The sequence below is a fragment of the Phocoena sinus genome, chromosome 18 (assembly GCF_008692025.1).
Source record: "Phocoena sinus isolate mPhoSin1 chromosome 18, mPhoSin1.pri, whole genome shotgun sequence".
NCBI classification, from domain to species: Eukaryota; Metazoa; Chordata; class Mammalia; order Artiodactyla; family Phocoenidae; genus Phocoena; species Phocoena sinus.
Window position 1 is genome coordinate 7610174 of NC_045780.1, and position 24076 is coordinate 7634249.

At 47.7% G+C, this 24076-nt stretch overlaps 1 protein-coding gene across 2 annotated transcripts in view; it reads left to right on the forward strand.

The window, feature by feature from the left end:
- MEDAG (mesenteric estrogen dependent adipogenesis) overlaps positions 1-24076 on the forward strand; it is a 96446-nt gene that overhangs the window by 59372 nt on the left and 12998 nt on the right. Inside the window, exon 2 of one of the 2 annotated variants that reach the window (XR_004346731.1) lies at positions 6238-6325. Coding sequence is in view for 1 of the 2 variants with exons in the window: in XM_032611688.1 (XP_032467579.1) it covers positions 14695-14972 (278 nt within the window). In the remaining variant the exon portion in view is untranslated. Of the gene's footprint in view, positions 1-6237; positions 6326-14422; positions 14973-24076 lie in introns of those variants that run through there. The other variant, XM_032611688.1, reaches the window with a different exon arrangement.

Sequence of the window (24076 nt, forward strand, 5' to 3'; positions counted from 1 at the left end):
GGACCGGGGCACAAACCCGTGTGCCCTGCATCGGCAGGCGGACTCTCAACCACTGCGCCACCAGGGAAACCCAGGAAAACTTTCTTTAGTGTTCTCCAGATCTTTCAAACCAAGCTTTCCTCTGTGTTGCTATTCCCCTCCCATCCCCCTACCTCTATCCCCCCGCAGAGGTCTGGGTGGTAGCTCAGGCTCTGAAGTTGTCATGGCTTCTAGGTTGATGGGCTGGAGGAGGCCAAGGAATGAAGAGAGGTCAAGGCTGGAGCGATCGCTTGTGCGGGGACAGGGTTCAAGGACTCCACCCACTCACCCACCCAACACTCCTGTCCCAGCCCAGCCCGCGCTTCCCACGCCCACCTCCAAAGAGGAAGAAACCTGGCTGCATAAATACTCTGTCACTCTACAGTAGTGAAGACCCGAGGGAGCCGGGTGTGGAGAGAGGGAGAGAAAAGCAGGGCCAGCTGTCTGGACAAGCGTGGGGTGAGAAACCGTGAGGTGGGCTGGAAATACCCAGGGGAGTATGCTGGGGACCGGCCCTGTGGGTCCCCTTTGGGTTTTCGGAAAGTGAGTCAAAGGTTGGAGTTATTTTGAAATTCCATTTGTTTGTACAACTCTGTTTGTTCTGCTGCCCCCTGAGGGTCCAGGCTGGGCAAAGACCACACAGGGAAGCAGGCAGTGGGCCTGGGGAAGGGTTTCTACCCCCTGGGTCCTGGGGTAGCATAACCCTTGTGGAAAAGGAGTGAAAAGGGAGACGCTGGGGTGTGGGGTGTATGGAACAGGCACCGGTGAGAAGTGGGAGTGGTGCTGTAAGTGGAGGTGGCCTTGGTTTATGTGCAAACACCTTGACTAGTGACTTTATATTCTGCCAGGAAGCTGGAATCCCGGAGTCCTGGCTGGTGGGCTGTAGGTAGGGAACTTCCCTTCCTTGTGTCCTCCGTGGTCTCTGTTGTTGGCAACTGGAAACAGGAGGGGACCATGAAGACAATACTAAAGTTTAATGTCCTTTTTACGACGAGCTTTTGTTGCTGGCACCTTCCTCTTGGAATAAGACACTGATTCATGACTGAACAACCGCTACACCCAGAGAAAAAAACCTCCTTGGAGTCTCTCGGTTGGTTTCTGTTTACAAGAACGGATGGTTTCCAAAGACTCTTCAGAAAATGGCTGAGAGAAGTCAGAGCAAAAAAGTTAATGTTTTTATTTCTGTCTCTTTCTTTCCACGGAGGAGTCTGAAATTCTTGCTTTGGGCCATATGGAGTGGATATTCTAGAAGGAAATTATATACGGCTCTGTTTCTGCTCAAATGCTTTTCACTTTGTCAAGCGGACCCTTTGAAGCAGACTTCTCCTTACCTCAGATTCTGACATGAATAATTGTTTAATTGCCTTTCAGCCTACACAAGATAAGGACGCACGTCTCAAAATTGTGTAATTCTCTTAACCAAACAATAGCTGAGCCACCCAGAGCAGTTTTCAAAGAAAGAAAAGAATTCCTTACATATGTTAAGCATTTTATTCCTTGCAAAGTGCTTTGCTCTGGAGTGTTTTGTTAAATTGGATAATGCGTATGAAGCGCTGTGTAAATTGTATCATATAACAGAAAAGTAAGATTTTATAACAATTATTGATTTGATTTTCCATATAAGAAACTGAAGCCCAGGGAAGGGAATTACAGCCCAGATCACAGCCGTCAAGCTCAGCTCAGACAGAGGTCTGTCTCCTTCCTCTGTCCCAGTCGAGGCCAAGATCACCCTGGACCCACCAGAGACTTCCTGGGAGGGCTGGGCCCGGAAGCGGATCCACACAGGCATGTTTCCTGATCTGGGTTACCTCCCCCTGACCCGCTGTCTCCCCTCACAGGCTTCAGGCAAAGACTTGCCTTTTTATCTTGCTCCTTTTCTGCCAGCCATTCTCGGCAGAGCCCTTTTCCTCAGGCTGGGACAGAGGAGTTGTTACTTACATTAAAAAATATATAGGTTGCTTTCTCTTTTAAAAAAATGTTGTCCCTGAAGTAAGCACAGGCTCAGCGGCCATGGCTTACGGGCCCAGCTGCTCTGCGGCATGTGGGATCTTCCCGGACCAGGGCTCGAACCCGTGTCCCCTGCATCGGCAGGCGGACTCTCAACCACTGCGCCACCGGGGAAGCCCCATTTTCTGTATCTTTTAAAAGCTGTCAGTAAATTCTCCTGGTAGGATGTCGTCTTTAGCTTCCAGTGTGTTAGGACAAGGCCTGGGGAAGCCCTGCTGGGGGCTGGAGTCACAGGGAATTGGAGCACCCACCAACCCATCCTCCACCTGCCGCCAGGACAGAGCCCACCTTGCAAGGCAGCAGGACGCAAGGCCTAGGAAGGTCCCAACGTCCGCTAACATCCCTGTGGGGATGTGCAGGGGAACCTGAGAGAAGGGGCTGGATGCAGGTGGGGACGGTGTTTCATGTGCCACAGGAGACGGTCCCTGTGCAGCAAAGGACACACTCAGAGTGAAAAGGCAACCACGGAGTGAGAGGAAATATTTGCAATTACATGTCTGATAAGGGATTAATATCCAGTATGTATAAAGAACTCACAAGTCAACAGTAACAAGAAAACAGCCCAAATAAAAAGTGGGCAAAGGACTTGAATAGACATTTCTCCAAAGAAGATATACAGATGGTCAATAATCATGTGATAAGATGCTCAGCTAATCATCAGGGAAATGCAAATCAAAAGCACAATGAGATTCCACTTCACACCCGTTAGGGCCACTGTTGTCAAAAACAAAACCCAAAAAGACCCTCAGCAAACCAGAAGATAACAAGTGTAGGTGAGGACACAGAGAAACGCACTCTGTGCACTGCTGGTGGGAATGTAAAATGGTACAGCCACTGTGGAAAACAGTATGGCAGTGTCTCAAAAAATGAAACTTAGAATTAACACATGATCCAGCCATTTCACTTCTGGATATATACCGGAAATCATTGAAAGCAGGAACTCTAACAAATATTTGTATACCAGTGTTCATAGCAGCATTCACAATAGCCAGAAGGTGGAAACCACCCAAATGCCCACTGATGATGAGTGGATAAACAAAGTGTGGCACATACATACAATGGAATACTATCCAGCCTTTAAAAGGAAAGAACTTCTGACACAGGCTATAACATAGATCAACCTTGAAAACATAAGCTGTAGTGAATATAATGGCTATAAGTTCCACCTGTGGAAGAGGTCCTTTATAATTGTTTTATGTGGAATTCTGAGTGTATAACTCTGGCCTAGGGGTGGCCCAGCCTTATCCAGATAAATGATTCAGAGGTTTTATTTTTTTTAAAGAAATGAGAAATCATCATACTTGACTAACTAGTGATTTGAATAAGATATTTAAACAGGAAAAATCTTTTTAAAAATCCTTGAAAGTATCTATCATCAGACAGGCATACCCTTATTTTTTTTAATAGTTGTATAAATGTCAAAAATTCATCTAAACTATATAGCAATTATTTGGAGTAGAAGAGCGAATTATGTCAATGAATCTGTTAATTATCTTACTTATCAGAGCCCTAATTGTGTTTCTGTAACCTTTATATACATCATAGAATGTCTATTCATGCCTCTAGTTTTTCCAAATATTGAGATTTTTTTTAAGTTCATCTGGCGCTGTAAAATGGATTTCAGGCAGCAATGCTGGTTGACTCTTGCTTCAAATTCAGCTAATGGTTGCATATTCTTTATCCATTTCCCTTCATCCCCATTCTCTACCCAGGAGCCAACCACTTTCTACTGGGGATCCATGAGGTTCCAGGGAAGCTGATTTCATGTCCATCTTCTCGGTTGGGGTGTGTAGTCTATGCTAAGCCAGTCCATCTTCTCGGTTGGGGTGTGTAGTCTATGCTAAGCCAATCAGTGCCTTCCATCCCTCTGGACACAGACATTGGTTACAGAGCGGGCGCGTGACCGAAGGAGGACCAGTTGGAATGGATCTTAAGATTTTTTTTTTTTTTTTTGGAAAGGCTGGGCAGGGATGCTCTGTCTTCTCTTCTGGACTAGAAGGAGGAAGTACCATCCCTGAGAGCTGCTGGAAGCTATGGGGGACCTTAATGGGAGTTAAGAATTTAGAATTTGACACCAGAAAGGGCAAAATGAAGAACCTTGATGGTTTAAGCCATTTTAAGAGAAGCTTTCTGTTACTTGCATTGTAACTGATAGAGCTTATCAGTGATATATTAGTATACAACTAAACAGTTTACAAATCATCTGATCCTACTTCATTTTCACAACATCTCCATGGGGATATTCAGAACGGCTGTAATTCCTCTCATATTATATGAAGAAAAGAGCCACGAAGGCATTGCTCCAGGTTAACCAGATGGTTAAGTTAAAAAGTTATGTGAGGGGCTTCCCTGGTGGCGCAGGGGTTGAGAGTCCGCCTGCCGATGCAGGGAACACGGGCTCATGCCCCGGTACGGGAGGATCCCACATGCCGCGGAGCGGCTGGGCCCGTGAGCCGTGGCCGCTGAGCCTGCGCGTCCGGAGCCTGTGCTCCGCAACGGGAGAGGCCACAGCAGTGAGAGGCCCGCGTACCGCAAAAAAAAAAACGTTATGTGAGGATAGGCAGTATACTGTATTCTCAGCGTCTTTTACAGTGCTTGTCAACTGGATAGAAGAAATGTTGAAAAAATAAAGAAATTGAAGAACAGAACCAACATAGAAAAAAGAGCAACCGGCTTTGTTTTAATTATTCCTTTTTTCAACAAATATTTACCAAATGCCTACTCTGTACCAGGCATGAGACTACGTGTTCAAATTCAATACTTTCTGTGTCAGCACCTCCCATACAAAAAAAAGAGAGAGAGAGAAAAGTGTTGAAGTCTTTAATATTCTTATGCTCTTTTAAAAGTTTCAAACAGTTAAGAGATTATTTAAGGGTCTGCAATGATTTGCTAGAGAGGATCCTTGTGTTTTAAAACCTCTTCTCTTTTCTGTTACTTGTATCCATGTTTTCTGCCTCATTGAACTCGGGTAGAAAGACGCGTCGGTGGTTGTATGTTGTAAGTTCTCCATGCAGCCCAATACCTTGTAAATACTGAACTACAGTCTCTTCAGTGTCTAAGTCTTTCTCTGACTTTATGTTAGATGTCTGCTCATTCAAATCTCTGGGGGACCATTAAGATGGACTTTTACTATTTTAGTATGTATCACAGTAGATCAAAAATCCATACTTAACCAGAAAAGGCAATATATAGAATTGAAACTCTGTCAGTTTTTAGAGTAACAAGAAAGTATAAGGAAGATTACCCTGAGGGAATGAGGCACTAACCAACTAGTCAGGAAAATAGCCTGAACTGTAATTTCCCAGGGATGGAATGTGGAACCGAAGAAAGACGCAACCAAGAAAGGTTAAGCCCTTATATCAAATAGAAACCTCAGAGAATTAAATCCACAGAATCAACGGATGAAAATTGTTCCATGATTTAAAAACTCAGCAAGGTTTTTCCCCCCTTCTCCTGTCCTGCATGAAAACAGAGAAAAGAGCTGCCCGTTCGATGCCTTTTGGAGGTCAAATTTAGGAAAGTCAGCCCTGAGCAGTGAGTGGAAAGAGCAAACTCTTTAGAGGAAGACTGAGCTGGGTTCAAATCCTACCTCTGATAATTCAGGCCGGTTACTTAATCCTTCCGAGATTCCTTTCCTCACCTGGAAAACAGTGATAATAGTTACTTAACAGGGTGCTGTGGCAGTCAGATACGTGCATATCAAGTGCCTGGCATATACCAGGCGCGTAGGAAGTGTCAGCTATTATTTCGTACTTTTTATATAAGTAGGACAAACTTGGATTTATTAAAAAAGGGTTGTCACACCTAACTTCTGCTTTTCTGATCAGTAAAAAAGATTTCTCTTCACATAGTGTCCGATGGCACAGAAAGGGAAAAGCAAATGAAGAACACATGGTACTTTGCAGAGCATTGAAATTTCTTACTCAAAATTCAGTCACGGCTGCATAATGAGGGTGGAACATGGCCCTCGTGTACCTCTTACTGCTAAATTTACTACATTCATCTGAGAAAATGAGGGAGGCTTTGTTCACATCCTTGAAAACCACTCCAAGTGCCTCATGTTTCTGACATTGTCCTTCAGGACCTTGAGCAAACTAACGATAAAAGAGATGGATGACTGAGGATTATTCAGTGGGTTACTGGCAGCCTTTCAGAAATGTTAAAAACAGTTTTGTAACTGTTTACTCATAAACCTGTGCTGTTTCCCCTTAGGTAATGTCTCTCATCTTTGAAGCTGAGTCCACGTCGGCTGTCAACGGCGCGGTCTGTTCCTGTTAAGTACCAAGGAGGAAGCAGAAGGGTGAGTGGCTGTGGGCCCCCTCCTCGTCCCCTCTGGTGATGGATCCGGAGCACACCGGGTCCTGGTGCAAGGCTACGTGTGGGTGGAGGCAGCTCTGAGCCAAGCCCTCCGACCTACTCCTTATCTACACTATTCTGATTAGAGACAATAACAAGGCGAAAGTTTGCAAATATTGTGCTGTAGAAGTGGCAATCTTGCACAATACTGATAAATTTGCCATGAGGTTTACGGAGAATCAAAGCAATTTAGGAAATGGAGGTTTTTTTGGGTTTTTTTTTTTTCCAGCTGAAATACGTAATAAGAACCACTTCTAACTTTTCAAGTTATAAAACTTGAATTTTACTTTTTTTTTTTGGACAGGATATAAAGTCAACTCTGTGATATTCTAAAGGTATAAAGTGTCGTTGACATGTTGAAACCATACCTTTACGCCATAAAATCCCAAATGCCTCCCTGCTCCCGGCTTTAGTAAGCTTACTGGTCATTCAGAATCAGGGAAACTTAGAGCTGAAAATTCTCACTTCTCCTCAAAGTCTTGGAAGAAATCCTCAAACCTTTCAATTCTGTGTCTCACGCCTTTCACATCCTAAAGTTGAATTTGGTGGGAATTGTATACACTGCTATGTCACTTAATACTTTTCAAAATGTGTATATTCACAATATAGCAAGCAGGGGAGATTTCATTATTTTCACTTTTTGGAGGAGAAAAAAAATTGACTGAGTTGGATAATGATCAGTTTATAGAATCACTGAGTCTGCGGGAGAAACCGTACATATTAGAAACAGGTGGCCAAATAAGCTTGATATAAACTCAATTTTTAAATGTAAAAATGAAATTATAAGTATTTTGGAAGAAAATAGAATAATTATTATAATCTGAAGGGTGATTCTAGAGAAGGATTTTATAACCATGACTTCTAGGACAAAAGTCATAGTGGAAAATATTGCTGGATTTGTGTACTTAAAACTTACATATGCACACAAAAAAACTTCTGAATGGTGAAAAATATACTCTGACATACTTTGGCATTTAACAAAATTTAAAGGCAGACGATAAACTTAAAAATACAAGGAACACCTATAATATATAAAGAGCTCTTACAAACCAATAAGGAAATGATGAATCCATATGTTAACAATGGACATAAATAGCAAATTCCCAGTGGAAAAATTAAAGTAGCCAATAAACATAAACAAAAATGTTTAACCTTGCTGGTATCAAAATAAATAAAAATGAAAACAATAAAACTCCCCAACCTGATGAAAAAATAGAATAGGATGAAAATATCCAGTATTATCAAGAATTTAGGATAAGAGGCACCTTCCTGCTATGCTGCTGGGATGTTAAAGTCCCTTTTGGAGAGCAATTCAGCATTATGTATCAGAATCCTTAAAAAAGAGCACAGCATCTGACCCAGCTTCTAGCCATAAATTCTAAGCAAGTAATTGGAAAAGTTGCCAAAGATCCAAGTGCAGAAATGTAAATGGCAGTTTGCTTTTTTTAATAATAGTGAAGAATGAGAAACAATCTAAAATACTGACAATATGAGATCATATATATCATAATTAACCCACAAAAAAGAAGAGCTACCAAATACCGTGAATAGTTGATGTATTTGTTGAAGAAAAATGCATGTATATATTAATGAATACACACACACACACAACACACACGGAGAGCAGTGCTAGTTGCTGTCTCAGTGCTTTACATATGATACTCCATTTAATCCTCACTACAACCCTGTGATGTCGGTGCCATAAAGAACTCTACAGCACAGTTGAGGAAAATGAGGCAGAAAGAAGGCAGCTTTTGCCTGAAGTCACACAGCTGGCAAGGGCAGAGGCTGGATTCCAGTCCAGGTCCTGTGGCTCCAAGGCGCCTGGTCTTAACTACCAGCCCGGCTCCACTAGGTGAAAAAGTGTGCTTTACGCACTCACTTTACACAGAGAAAGAAAAGAATGGGGATCACACACTGCCCAGCCTTCAGTGCTGCCTCTGATGGGGGAAGTTACAGAGGGAAGACTTCTGTTTATTTTTATTTATTTATTTTTTTAAGACTTCTGTTTATTAATTTAAAATTAGAGCAATGTCTTCTGATTTTTCCGCACTTGACACACATCCCTTACTGGTAACAAATTACAAGCTTTTCAAAGCTGCAAGGTTGTCGAAAATGGTGAGGAAATATTCATTCTCCCCCTCGTTCCGCTGTTTTGGTAATTTACAGACCAAAATAGGATTAAGGAAGGGCCCACTCAGCTTTCCCAACCCCTGTCTCTGCTAAGCCCTTGATTGTAAAGCCTCACAAGACACAAAATGTGTTGTGTGTTGTTTGTTAAATTTCACTCCTTTCTGAACATTCTGTGCCTGTCCTTTTTTTTCTTCTAAAAGGATTACTGCACTAGGGCCCAGCATTCCAAAGGCCTGACGCTGGGACTGGGGATTCGGGCCCCTCTTCCCACTGCTGTCGGCCCGATATTGCCAAGATCCTTATTATTTCTGTTCTGTGTTTTCTCAAAAATCCCAGAGGATCTTGGTGAGAGGAAAATTCTTATTTTTTTCCTGACTCAAATCTTGAGATTGTAACAAATACCAAGGGGACTAGAAATAGCACAGTGTTCCCTGGTATCAAAAGAGAGAACACACTCAGGGTTGTTTTCTGTAAATCTGTGTCAACTTTATCTGCTCCGAGATGGGGACTGATTGGATTCTTCAGCAACGAGAGAGATGTCCGTGGTGATGCTGGTATAATTCTCTGGAACTGATCCCGTGCACCCTTCCCCCGTACAAAGGACTTTGCACACACTATTTTCCTTAGCGCTCCACACAAAAGTGAGAGGGGGGTAAAAGCACCCCCACTTCTTCACTTCTTCAGGCCTCATTAGTTTAGACGCTTCTGTGCAGGCGGAGTTCGCAAGTGGCAGAGCCAGGATCTTAACCCAGTTCTGTCCAAGTGCCAAGTCTGTGCCTTGACCATTGAGGTCAGGGTCTAAGACTGGAGATAACTACTGACTCTGTGGGGGCTGAAGGTCCACTCCCCACTCCCTCACCCACCCTAGAGAGCACCAAGGCCAAGGGACTTGACCACTGTTTGTGGAATGAATGAATGGGTGAATGAATGTGTCGACAGGGCTACCGCCAACCTGCCAGGGTGTGAAAGTGGCCATGGAGTCAGGTTACTTTTTTTTTTTTCTTTGAGAGAGGGGTTTGGGGGATTGAGGGTCTGGGTTTTGGGGGTAGCTTTTGTTCTCCTGTGGTCAGGAATCTCTTCCATGGTGGGTGTGGTGGGGTACTTTATGCTATGGAGAGATTGCGGGGGCAGAGTGCTGCCTCCAGGACAGGGAGGTGTCCTGGCGAGGGGAACTCACTCCAGACTCCAGTCTGGACCCAGAACAGGGACTGGCACGTGTTCTCTGTAAAGGGCCAGGCAGTAAATATTTTATTATTTTTTAAAACTAATTCATCTTTGTTTTTAATTGAGGTAATGCTGGTTTATAACATTACGTAAGGTGCGTGTGTACAGCATTATATTTCTACTTTAGACGTAAATATTTTAGGCTTTGAGAGCCAGGCACGCCCAACCCTCCTGTTACAGCAACAGCAGGCAGATGTCAACAAGAGTGTGGCTGTGTGTCAAAAAAACTTTATTTATGGGCACTGAACTTTGAACTTCTTAGAAGTTTTAGGCATCATGAAATATGACTCTTCCTTTGATATTTTCTGACTATTTAAAACACATCCTTAATCACAGGTGTACAGAAACAGGTGACAGGCTGCACTTGGCCTGGGGACCATGTTCTGCCCACCTGTTCTGGACTCAAGGCCAATGAAAGGAGTGAACCTTTCCATCTAGGGTGTCAGTTCAGCCACCTGGAGTAGGAAGGGGTTTAGGAAAAGTGCTTCTCCATTGTACCACCTCTGCAGCCTCGGGCAAGTTACAGGTGTTCAATGTGCATCTATTTCTCCATCCATCCTGTGGGACTATGAATAATCCCTAGCTTGGAGGATGCGAAGGGATAATCCATTGACGCCACTTAGGACAGGGAAGTCTTCACTAAATATTAGCCATCATTGCTATGATTACTATCATGGCTAATGCTGTAACTGGGATGCAGAAAGATGCAAAATCCCAGAGACAGTTTGTCATGCTTATTTCTTCCAGGGACAGCAGTGATTTTGAGGGTACTGAGGGGGTCCCTGGGTCCATCTCTCCGCCCTCCCAATCTGCTCATATTAGAGTCTTAAGTGTTCAGAGTTGGAACCTCTTATTCCAACAAGAGAAGTTGCAGTTGGAATCTTATCTGCAGCCACTATTACAGAGCCACCTCCAACCAGTGAGATTTCAACTGCATCCAAACGCATTAAAAGTTCTGGAGATGCCCTTGGTTCCCTCCTATATCTAATTAAGACTTTGCATCCTGACACTCTCCACCACGTATCTGGATGCCTTCATGCCTCCTCCTTTCTTCTCTTTGTCCTTCTCCATCTCCTCTTCCAACAGTTATTGAATACTCGTACCTGGCTTGGCTTGAGGTCCCTAGAGGCAGGAAACAGATCTTAGGCATCTGCATCCCAAGCCCCCCAAGCCCACACGAGCCTCCAATCAGCATTTGTAAAATTGAATTGGCCGTTTGTTCCCACACTTGGTTCTCGTCAACACAGCACTCTTCTCCAGTCATCTGTGCTTCCTCCAGATGCTCTCCTTGTGCCAGGTGCTTCCGGCTGCTGCAACATCCTAACGCACATTCGCCTCCGTGCCCACATCACTCGGTGCCCCACCAGCAATTAAAGAGGTTTAACCAAGGGGGCTTCCCTGGTGGCGCAGTGGTTAAGAATCCGCCTGCCAATGCGGGAGACATGGGTTCAATCCCTGGTCCGGGAAGATCCCACATGCCGCAGAGCAACTAAGCCTGTGAGCCACAACTACTGAGCCCGCGTGCCACAACAAATGAAGCCCACGCACCTAGAGCCCGTGCTCCACAACAAGAGAAGCCACCACAATGAGAAGCCCACGCACTGCCCCCGCTCGCCGCAACTAGAGAAAGCCCATGTGCAGCAACGAAGACCCAATGCTGCCAAAGATAATAAATAAATAAATTAATTTTAAAAAATAAAATAAAATAAAGAGGTTTAACCAAATCTCCAAAGAACGTAACAGGATGAACCAGCTGGCCTGGGTAGGCTTGCGTGCGAACTCTGCCACGGAGAGGGAGTGTTTATTTGGGCAGACAGTGGACTCAGAGATGAACACAGCCAGAGCCCGATGAGGTCAACATACAGGGAAGGAAGTAAAATTTTCCATTCCAGTTCAGCCATGACTAAAGTTATCAGGAACCAGTGCAATAACTATGAGTTTGAAGTGCTTTGCATGGGTAAATCTCTCTGCAGATCTGGGCTTTTATTTTCCCATATGTTCTTACTTTAGCTTTCAGAAGACTCCAACAGCTACAACGGCAGAAAAAGTGATTCAAAGCATGTTCAGCATAATTTTGTCCATTTAATGAGCAAACACTCAATAGTACATATTGGGTGTCAGGTACCATTCTAAGAACTTTATGTATAATGGCGCAATGCTGCCTTTCATTCATTTATTCATTCATTCAATACAAATAAATTGGATGTATTCTGTGAAACCACACTGTGCTAGGAATGAAAAAGGCATCGGATACAGTTTTTTTTCCCTCTCTCTCATGGGCTTAGTGGGAGAGACAGACAAAGAAATCAACAGCACAATGTCTGGAATAGGGGCACGCGCAGCAGGTATCATTTGTCCCGAGGCTGAGAAGAAGAGCGTGTAACCTGCCCTGAGAAGGTGATGTTTACACCGACTCTTGAAGGGTGCGTGCGGGGCTGCAACAGGAGGGGCAGGGTCCCAGGAGGAGCCTGTGCACAGGACTGAGGGAGCGGCAAGCGCTACCCCACAAGCCTAGAGCAGAGGGTGTGGATCTGAGCCTGAGGCGGGGTCTCAGTCTGCTCAGTCTGCCATACAAAAAGCCACGGACTGGGGCGGGGCTGAAACAACATTTATTTTCTCACAGCTCTGAGCCTAAAGTCCAAGAGCAAGGTGTCAGCAGTTTAGGTACCTCCTGAGGCCTCTCTTTGGCTTTTAGATGCTGCTGTCTTGCTCTGTCCTCACATGGCCATCCTTCTGGGCAAGGCTGTCAGGTGTCTCTTCCTCTACTTATAGGGACACCCATCCTATTGGACGAGGGCCCCTCCCTAGAGGGACACAATTCATCTGAATGCCACGAGAAGGAAGAGGGATGGAGGGGGTGAGGCCGGTATGGCAGCTTCTGAAATAGTCCAGGGGGAGAGTGATGGAAAGCTAAGTGAACAACAGCATTGGGCGTGGAAAGAAAGCAGGAGATTCTTGAGATTTGTATCGGTAGAAGAATCTGCAGATGGAGGCAGCCAGTGGGCTGGGAGGACACAGGTGGAGGGAGGAGGTCAGAGGGTGGGGTGACTCGAAAGTTCTGAACCGAAGGATGGCGATGCTTCCTGGCATGAGGAACAGTGTAAGAGGAGAGCATCTGGAGGTGGAAGGAAGATGGTGAGTGAGAAGTGCCAGTGGAAAACCACGGGGAGAGTTTAGCAGGGAGCTGGGATGGTGGTCTAAGAAGCTGGAAACAGGTCTGGCCTGGAGCTAGAGATTCGGGAGCCATCAGCTAGCTTGGGGCCAAAGATTTGCAGCCAAGGATTTGAACAAGGTCACCCAGAGAAAGAGAAGGTGGCCAAGGACAGACCCCTGGGACTCAGGAAAAGGAGTGGCCTGAGAAGTGGGAGGAAAACCCGGAGGTGAGAGGGAGCTGGCGCTGACCAAACGTGGGCCTGCACTGAGCCAGGCACCGTGCGAGGTGCGGTGACAGCATCTCATGTGACTCTTACAGAAGTGCCCTCCTGTAGGCGTAAAGCAAACACTTAAAGAGCGCTTACTGTATGCCAGCCGCTGTTCACAATAATCTGTGGTAGACCATCGAGTTCCCACCAAGCCTCCCCATTTACACCTGCGGAAACTGCAGCACACGGGGTGACCGCTCACGATCGCAGAGCTGGACACGGAACTGGGTTCCAGCTGATAAGACACCGCAGGCTGAGCTCAGAGCCACATCGCTCTTCTGCCTCCACCCGCCGCGCACTGATTTTAGGGATGAGAAAGTCAAGGACCAGAGAGGGGAAGACGACATGGCTAGTAAGTGTCAGAGTCCGGTTTCAAACTGAAATCTTTGATTGGAACAGTTGCTAATGGGGGCGGGGGGGCAGCCAAGAAACCACCCGAGGCGAGATTAAAGGGACCAGAGGAGCTCAGCAAGATTAGGAGGCGACCATCTGAGAGGAGTTCAAGGGAGTGCGCCCTAATCCTCTCAGCAGCCCCACCCTTGAACCATTGTTATAAAACCCCTCATCAGGTTGGGACGCAGAGGGCAGGAGCCTGCTGTGGCCCCCTTTGCCTGGCAAAGTAATAAAGCTGTTCTTTTCTACTTCACCCAAAGCTCTATCTCCGAGATTCCATTGGGCACCAGTGTACAGAGGCTGAGATATTGGCAGCAAATTCAGGGGAAGGAATGGTGCCGGGAAAGGCTGAGAGGGCGGAAACGCAGGAAATGATCTGGAAGGGAAAAAGCCAAAACTGAGATTAGGTGACGGTGGTTGGCAACTGACTCCAACTTGGGGGCGGGGCGTGGGAGCCGAGGTGAGAGGTCCAGCGCTGCCCGGACGAGCCGGGCCCTGGTGCGGAGCGGGGAGAGGGACGCTTGCCTCCCTCTCTGACCAGTGCGATGAGGTGTGGTGCTTTGGGGGAGGGTGGGAGCTGCACACCCTCCCTCCCACCGCGGGCCAGACCCGGCACCCCCGGTGGAGTCTCCCGCACCCGCCTCAGCCTCTCCCCACTCCCTCTCCCGGCAGCGTCCCCCCACCTCCGGCAGTGTCCGTCCCCGGCAGTGTCCCCCCACCCGGCAGTGTCCCCCCCCACCCGGCAGTGTCCCCCACCGGCAGCGTGTCCCCCCCCCAGCCCCAGGCAGTGTCCAGGCAGGGGCGGGACCAGCCCCAGGCGTGGAGCAGCGCCCCCCTGGGGGATGAGTAACCCTTGGCTGCAAGCGGGCGCAGCCAGGCGGGAGCGTGCCAAGTCCTGAGATGCCGGAACGCGCCCTGAGCGTCTGGGGTCGTGCCCGAGGGCCGGGAGGGGCGCGGGGCGGATAAAAGGGCCGCGCGGCGCCGGGGCCGCTTTCTCCGCGCGGTGCCTGCAGAGCTTCGCTCCTCGCCGGCGGGCAGGCGGCCCGGCAGCACCTGAGCGGCGACCCGGGCGCGGGGCCGACCGAGTCGGGGCGCCCGGCCCCTGTCGGGGTCCATCGACGGCAGGAGCGCGGGCCGGGCCATGGCGGGGCTGGAAAGCGCGCCGGCGGCCAGGCCGAGCCTGACCTCCATCTCGTCGGGGGAGCTGCGCAGCCTGTGGACGTGCGACTGCGAGCTGGCCCTGCTGCCCCTGGCCCAGCTGCTGCGCCTGCAGCCCGGCGCCTTCCAGCTGCGCGGCGACCAGCTGGTGGTCCCGGGCCCCGCGGAGCCTGCGGCCACGCGCGGGGGCTTCAACGTCTTCAGCGACGGCCTCGTGCGCCTCGACGGACAGCTCTACCGCCTCAGCAGCTACATCAGGAGGTGGGTGGGCCCGCCCGCCCCCTGGTCCCCGCCGAGGCCTTCACCCCGCTGCCCATCCCAGTCCTCTGGCCTCACTTCCTGAGATCCAGCCTGGATCGCCTCCTTCATCACATTTTCAGATTTTTCTCATTGCTAACGTCACTCGGAGGTGCAAAGCTCCCCCAATTCCCCCGCCCCGCTCCGCCCCCGGCCCTGGCTTTCTCTGCCCTTGGCACTGACGTTCTGCAGCTGTCCAAGCTGCCCCGGGAGGGCATTAGGGCAGGCGCTTGAGGGAGAGTAGGGTGGGGAGTGCGCGAACTGGTGGATGATTCTTCCTTCTGGCTCCTTAACTGGATCAAATGAGCTCAAATTGGGGGCACACCCTTTGGGGATGTTTGCTAAGCAGAGACTCACACCCTGGCTTTAGACTGGGGGGGAAGGGAAGGGGAGAGGATGTTCTCTTCTGTGCCCTAGGAGCTTTATCTAGTGAGGAGGCCCGGGGAGAAGCGTGCAGAAGTTTAAAGTTTCCCATCTTTGGCCTCAGTGAGTTTTCAAAAAATAAATCAATTAACGGTGGCTGAGAAGGGACCAAAGACCTGTGAAGTCCAGCCCAGGGCCGTGTGGGCTGTCGAGTGGGCAGTTCAGTTCTGGGAAAATGAGAGGGATCGAGTGTGGCTTCCAGGATCCGGGGACGGAGCTTGGGCCAAACCGAACCTGATGGAGGGTCATAGGATGCTTAACTGTGGTGGCCAAAGTGCCTGAAGCGCTTCCTAGCAGACTGGAAGCCAGCAGGGATGTAGTCTATCGGAAGCAGGCTTTGATGGGGTAAAGGAGGAGGGAGCTTCACGCTGCATTCTGCGCCCCTTGCTACCAGAGGTCACCCTGTGCCTCCAGAGGTCACGGTGGGGGGGCGGGCGGGTGGTGGTGCTTATGTTTGTGTTGCAGAGCTGAGTGCTGGGAAGCGGGCAGTGCAGTCTCGAGGTTGGTTCAGAGGTGGGGAAGCTGGCCAGCTATTAAGATAGAAAGCCTTAGCTCCGGGGAAAGACAAGGGCCGGGGTCACCCTGTGGGTGGGACCGAGCCAAGAGGGGGAAGCAAACAAAATGAGATGTTTAAAATACCTTCTTCAAAGCTGCTGGGGAAAACCTTGCTTTTCCACACAAAGATACTAAGGGCTTTGAGGGCCTGAAAAACCATTCCCCAGCAAGAATTTCTCCCTTTCTTAGTGAATTGAAAATTCCAAGCCATAAGCAGGGGACGGTGGGAGGAACTGAGTTAGAAATAAGATTTGCAAAGATTTTAAAAGAAGATAACCGTTGTATTAACAGAGTATGAAAAATTGAAATGTCCAGAATTAATTGAAGCTATAGGTTAGGCTTTGACAGAGTCAGCTCTCCCAGTCTCAGCAAACAATGCTGCAAAGCTTACAATGGTTTTGAAGTCTGGTTGTTCAACTCTTGCTTTGAACACCTCCTCCCCGAAGGAACAGCAGTGTTCCCCTGGCAGTTTAGAGTCCAGAATAAACAATGACCACAGACCAGGGTGCAAACCGGAATCAGCAAATACAAGGTTCTCGTTGTCTAAGCGATCGTGTGAAGGCTTTTGTACCCTGGGAGTACCAAGGCGCCCCTGAGAATAATCGGGGAGGTGGAAGGAACAACCTGTCTTCCTCTCCGGGGACACACTGTGCCAGCGCAGCAGCCTCTTCTACCTGGGCGTACAGTCCTGGAGGACGATAGGGAGGGAACCTGGTCTGAATGGAGAGAGCCTTCTAGAAAGAGGGGGAAGACGGCCGTGGACAGCAGTGAGAGGTTTTGCTCTCATGCATCAGGAGTGGGGTGCATAGCTGAATACAGATGTCTGAAGTGGCCGCTCCTCAAATTGACACAGATTTACCCAGTTGTCTTTGGTCTGGAGATAGCATACAACTTCCTCTCTCAAAAAGCAGTACTTCATTTCTCTTTTCCTCTCTTCCGCCCTTCCTTCCTCTCTCTCTCTCTCCCTCCCTTCCTTCCTTCAATAAGCTCTAGCCAGTTTAGCTGAAGAAGAATTTTACACGGTTTCCTTTTTACCAGTCAGCTCTGGCACACTTCTAAAGATCCCAGAACCACGTGGCTCAGGGACAGCCCCTTGCATACTCTAGTATTTCTTTCAGGCTCTGCCCAGTTCAGTGTCATCGCCCCTGTGGTCCTGGACACCAGTTTTGGCCGACGTGGCATATTTCCTCGAGGTCAGGCAGTTCCTGGCGAGGATGGCCAGTTTTGCTTTGCCTTCCTAGTCTATCATCTTCAGAGTCACCTTGTACTCCACCATGCACTTTCCACTTTTTATAACACCCTGGGGCCTAGAGTTGATGGACTCCAGTGGCGTTTTTGTCTTCTTTGTGGCCCGTATTCCTGCCTTAGGTGTATGGTCCCCAACCAAGAGCAGCTGCCGAGATGGCTGGAGAGTAAGAAACACAGGGTGATGATTCTTAATCATTTTGGACCATCAAGCTTTTGAGAATCATAGGTAGACCTTCTTCCCAGAGGGGTCGAGTTACACCTAATGTTGCTGACCATGCAGGTAGTTTATGAGATGCTTGGATCCAGGTGAAGAACCCTTCCTCTTTACTTAGTTTTTTTGGTTTTCCTTTAATCATTCAACAAATATTTTGGTGTGGGATAAGCCCACAGCATAAGCAGGATTTCTTTTCGTGGCCTCAGAAGTGTGTGCTGTGACTTTCACAAGGTCCTTTCCCAGAGAACCCCGAGAGGCTAAGAGCTACTGACGCTGACATTCATATAATTCACGTGCTCAGAGAGTAAGAGGAGATTTCAGTGGTTCTACGTGCTCTGGTTTGTTTTGTAATACTGGAACATTTTCCTAAATATGTACCTGCTAAATAAGCCTCAGGAAAACTAGGGTGGTGGGAAGGTCTAGTGATGGCACCCAGTCCTGAGAGCCTGCTTTAAAATTCTTTGTCCTCCTGTCGGGGATTTATGGCGAGATCTCTATTGCTATTTTTTTTCTTTCAAGCTCAGGATTCCCACCCATGTTACAAACGAAACTTGCTCAGGGTTCCAGGTGCAAATTACCATTAACTGCCCCCCCCCCCCACACACACACCCTTACCTCTTTTTCCTATAACGCAGCCTTTTAGTGGGATGTAATGGCACACATTTGACAAAGAGGAGCTCTACTTCCCTGTTTTCAGTGGTCCTCTAGCATGAAAGAGGCTGCTTGGGTAATAAAAATAAGAACAATGATAGTGGTGGCCGCTAATGCTTACTTGAGTACCAGCAATGAGCGCAAAGTATCTCACAGCTATCTCACAAAAGCTGACAAAGTCGGCACCATTGTTTCCCTTTTTTACAGATGAGAAAATTAGGACTCAGAGAGATTAAATAATTTCCCTGGGTGAGATGCTGGTGAGCTGCGGGACCGGGGCCTCTCCACAGCGTTTAGCTAACCATGCAGCCCACCCTGTCAGCAAACTGCCTCGAACCTGGAATAATTCTGGCTTCCTATAGACCGCAGCAGCTTTCTTATAGATTTCCGGAACTTCAAATTAATAACTGGAATGACGTCAGCCAGTACACATCTTATATAATCAGCCTAAAAGAGAAAGTAAGTCCAGTGGTTTGAAGGAAGCCACTAAAAGCAGTGCTGTGACCTGCTTCTGCCCAGATCTGACCAGCTGTTAGCTGGGTGACAGTCACACCTACCTCGAGATCAGCTGCCTGGGGCAGGGGACACAGGGGAGGAGAGTCAGGGTTGGATCATACTTAGATTTTCACTGGGGGGAGGTGCTTGGGCTCTGTCTGTGGCCCAGGCCACCTCTCAGAAACATCCCTGTATGCAGCCCGGCCACCCTTGCTGTTGCCCTCCGCAAGCTCCCGACCTGTCCTCTGCTTTGGTCCTCATGTCTGAGTCTTGGATTTGTTGACCTGCCCAGGACAGCAGCCCCTAAACAGGACTCATAGTGATATTGATGAATTATAATCTCTCACGTGTTGAGCTATTTTTACGGGATTCAATTCGGAGTAAGTGTGGACAAGCATGAACGCCAGGACCAGGCTGCCTTGGTTTGAGTCCTAGTTCTGCTGCTTACTAGCTGAGTGACTTGGGAAAGTTACTTAATCTCTGTGACTCAGGCTTCTCAGCTGTAAAATGGGAATAATATTGCCAACAACCTTATAGGGTTGTTGTTCACAATTAAAATGTATGAAGTTCTCAAAACAGTCATTGGTACCTATTCATCATGGGACAAATGTCAGCTTATGTACCTCCCAAGCAACCCCAACGCCAAGTGCTTCACACACACTATTTAGTCTTTCAGCCACCTCATGGGGTACCTCTTATCAGCCAGATTTTACAGGTGAGGAAATGCATCTCAACAAGGTTAAGAAACTTGCTGAACTCACAGAGACAGGAATCAAACACAAATCGGGTGATTCAAAACAAAGGGCACTAGACTTTACTACCTTCTCCCTCCTGAGGCTCTTGCTTTGCCCTTTCAGCTACACTCCGATCCTTGCAAATGCCTGTCTGTGGGCCTGGATGCCTCCACTTGCAGTCCACAAGGCTTAGCTAAACCAAGACTCCCCCCGGGGTCCCCATCTCCCTCCTGCTTCTGCCCTCCCATTGGCAGTCTGTTTGGCCCAACGGAACAATCCCTCCTTTGTTCCTGTCCCAGCTCAGTAAGTGGCTCTAGCTCCAAGCCCCTTGGCTTTGCTCCTTCTTATTTACGTTACTAGGACATGGCCCTGTGGATGCCTGAGCGCAGAGAACTGTGCATCCTTCTGGCATGTGTGTGTTTGAATGATTAACTCGTTTGTAAGCCTCTGAAAAACAGGGACCGTGGCTTAGATCAGTGCTTCTTAAACTTTAAATAAGTTTTTGCAGGTCTCCTTAGGCTCTTGTGAAAATACAGATTTTCGAGCAAATACATTTGGAGAGGGACCCAGGATTCTGCAGGTTTGCAAGCTCCCCCGTGATGCCAGTACTGTTGGTCCAACGATCAGACTTGAAGCAACAAGGCCTTAGATGTGTATCATTTCATATTGAAATGATACATTTTCTTAGCTGTCTCCCCAATAGACTATATGCTTCTGGAAAGTGGGACTGTTTCCTTCTTCGTTTTGTGTCCCCGGTGCCCAGCACATAGTAGGTGCTCAGTAAATGTTTCTTGCACGAAGGAATGAATGAATGAATGAACACGTGTATCGTTAATTAGAGTTACAGATGTTAGAGTGATAAATCTGAAATGTTTGCTTATTTAACAAACAGTTGGGGCAGAAGAAGGAGGTGAGGGAGTGAACAGAAGGAATTGTTTAAGTGTGTAGGGAAGGCTTTGCATAAAACTAACAAGTTAACACTGGAAAGAATGTCCCTGTAAGCTTTTGCTTAGTCACAGCAAAGGACTGTGGAAGCTGTTAGCAATTTCTGGCCCTTTTACACAAGGACTATTCCAATATATTTCTCTTTTTATCTGCTCCTTCCTCCATACTTTAAAAAATGAACACACACACACACACACACACACACACACACACACACACACACACACGAGATGGGAGCCGTGTGTTTGAATTCCTATTTGTCTTTGAGCATTCAATTATCAGGGGCCAGGGAAATTTGGAGCAGCTTTTCAAATCATGCTAAAGATGATGTAAAATTTGAAGAAAACTCTGGAGAAGGGTTGGCATCTTAGAGGGTGGGTGACCTTTCAGCTACTCCTGATTTGCTAGAAGCAAAATTTCAATGTTCTGTCTTGGTCCCATCTTTCAGGTGTTGCCTTCGTTAAGCTGCTCCCTCTAGCCTTCCAAACTGAAAAGATGAGGAAAGAAATTGGAGCAAGGAAAGAGAAACCCTTACTTATTTTTTAGATATTCATATAGTCCTCCTTTCCTGGTCACTCAAATGAACACAGGCCTGGTTGTGTGTCAGAAGCTTACAGAACTTCATGCTAAGGCCAGCAGAGTTGGCCAGAATTAAAGACACTAATAATGTTTGTTGAGCATCTACTATGGGCCCAAGTACATATGTCTATGTTACTGGCACTGCGTTACATCATCAAATGGAAGGCAATACCATTATATCCCTTTTACAGATGAGGGAATGGGTTCAGTGGGTTAAGTAACTCACTGAAGGTCATAATGAGTTGTGGCTCTGGGACTGAGTTCACACAGCCAGTCAATTAGGACATGAATTAAATCTTATTTCGAATCACTATGCTTTCTATCACATTGTTCTGCCTTTCAATCTTTGGATTAAAGCCAGGTGTAGAAAGTTCCAGCCTAGCAGCATTTTGGGGCCAGGATAAAAGCAATGAAGAAATGAGAGTTTAAAGGAACTATCTTAAACTGTTTGCTTCTCATCCCTAATGAAAACTTCAGCGAATAGAATAAATATCTCGGACACAGAAGCTATATTTGCATGAGTAATTCATAAATATGCATGATTGAAGATGAGCTAACTGGTCCCTAAGGTCGTCTTGAAACAAAACTGGTGGTTGAATGTCAGGTACTTAAAGACCTGTGAGATTTAGCAACTAGGTCCTCAATCTTTGTATTTTAGTGACTTACATATCCAAATTTCATACCAGTGAATTCCAAAGGGATGCTCACATGTATTTATTCCACTGCAATTTTGAGGTGTTTAATGATTGGACAGTAACTGGGAGGCTGGGGATGGATGAATTAAGGAAGTGGTTCTTATTTGTGACCTGGTTTAAACAGAGAGTTAAGTAGGGATCTTGCCACAATCTCTTGTCTGTAAATTGTGTTATCAGAGCTCTCGAGTGAGCAGCCTTTTCCCACATCTGTGGTACAGTGATAACTGGCGATGCTCTGTGATGATGTTTACAGCCCTGTTAAGATCCTAAGAGTGCCTCTAAATCATCAAAGGAAGATTAAGTTATGTCGGGCATAGTCTTATGATTCAGGATATCTTATTAAATTCAGACTCCAAAAGAGGTGACTCATGGATAGGTTATGCATTAAACTCAATATGTAACTCTCCAGAAGATGCCCCCTTCCCCTCCCCCGCCCAGTCTCCCCTCTTTGATCCGGCCAAATAACAGCTCTTTGAGCCCTACAGCAGTCAAAAAAGTCTTCCAGAGAATTTGGTGGAAAACTGATGATTTTTCCAACCAGTGATCGTTGCCAAGTTGAGATTTTTATCTTCCTCCTGCCAGTGATGCCTCCAATGAGATGTCAGTCGACTTTGTCGGCAGAGGCAAGTACTGCACTGCCATTTGGGTCATCAGAATAGTATTCAAAACTGCAGATTTTCTGGGTGTCCTACACACACGCACGCACCATGTCCATGCCCTAGAGAGTGACAGTCAGACCGTGGATATTGAGAGAGCAGAGCAATCGCTTTGAGGGAAATATTAAGTGCTTAAATGACTATAAATTAACTCCATGATACACAAGGTGGGAGAACGTGAAAATTGCTTTGGATGGATCACAGGTGGTACCCGACTCCCAGCCAGCATCGTGCATCTATCTCTTTGATGTTTAGTCCAATCAGGCTTGCCCTTCTTTTGCTAAAGGCTCTTCTTCCTGCTTTCTCCCCCTGCCCCTCCCCACACCCCCCGGCAACCACAGGCCTCACGGGCCGGCCTCTCCTGTACCACTGCCCAGGTCTCTCTGCCCACCTGGGCCAGGTCCTTGGCAGCTGAATAGATGGATGGTGGAAGGGTGGGGCGTACAAAGGGTCCCTGTACTGCCGCACTGCTACCCCATCCCCACTTCCTGGACCCTGAGCTCCTCAGATGTGCAAGGCACGTGTCAGCACACCATCGGTGCTTAGTGAACGCTGCTGAATGAATGAGAGTGAGTGAACCCAGCAAATCATGGTTCCCTTTCTCCTTCCTTCTCCGTCGCTTCCTTTCTCCAGTACCTTTTGGCAGTTGGTCAGTTGGGACAAAGAACAGGAAACTTCTCCCTCTGCTGATGTGGGACACAGTGCCGCTCCCGCCAGGTGCCCCTTTACCCCATCCTCACTGTGCACTGCTCTGCCCAGAGGAGGATGGGGGTAGGGGAGGCACGGAGGGAGAACCCTAGGAAATCCCTGGTCTGCGTCTGCATTATCATACCAGTCCACGCCACTGCGAACCCCCTTCTCCATTCCCACCCTCCTCTCCCCTCGCTCCCACACCCCTGAACAGCGACACCTGCACCCACTCTCTTTCCCCGGGTGCACCAGCCCGTGTGCCCCTCCCCACCGCAGGACCAGCCCCCTAACTACCCACGTGCCCCGGGTTGGGAGATGGACGCTACATTAAAAGCCTAGTGAAATAGAAGGCAGGAAGCATTTTAGATGCTCCATCGGGGGTCAGGTTTTAAAAGCTCTCAAAATCAGATCTGACAATCCAAGAAAAAAGGATAATGACACAGATTTCTAAGAAACCAAGTTGGAGGCAGACAGTGGAAGCTGTTTTTTCCTGACTCGGGGGGTGGATATTCTCCCACTGCTCTTGATCCAGGCCTGGGTCCCCGTCTCGTGCTCCGGCCCCTCTAAGTGGGCTGTGGGGAGAGGACAATGGGGAAGGAGGCTGAGGGGACTTTGCGGCCAGAGCTCTCTGCTGCGGGCGCTCCCCAGGGCTGGTATTTTCATGTCAGGCTCTGGAAGGACAAGAAGCCGGAAAGAAATGGAGGAGCCGTCTCTGCCGGGGACTAGATGTCAGAAGCCAACATGCGGCCCTTTAGCAAAAGCAGCCCATTCAGTCCATGCAGACCTCACAGTAGTGCCAGTCAGTGGGGAAGCCGCTGTATCTTGAAGAGGGACTGGGGTATCCGCATCCCCAGCATGCTGGATGCCACTCAGCCTGCCCGTGTCCACGCCGCTTCTGAGCTTGGGTTTGGTTAGAAAATTAGCGTTCTTCTTGAAGGAAGCCAATTTGCACTTGCATCTGTCTTTTTTAAAATCAACAGTGCAGGTAGAGACACAGAAAGGCTGCTTGGAAAATGTGCAGAGCAGGGAGACAAAGCTGACATATTGGAGGACAGAGTCAAAAAGCACAAAGATCTTCCTGGGCTGGAATAATGAACTAACACCAAGGAGGCTAAATGTAACAGGGCCCTGGGCAGAAATCCAACATTAGTTTTGTTTTTTTTAACTTGCACAAGCTCATGAT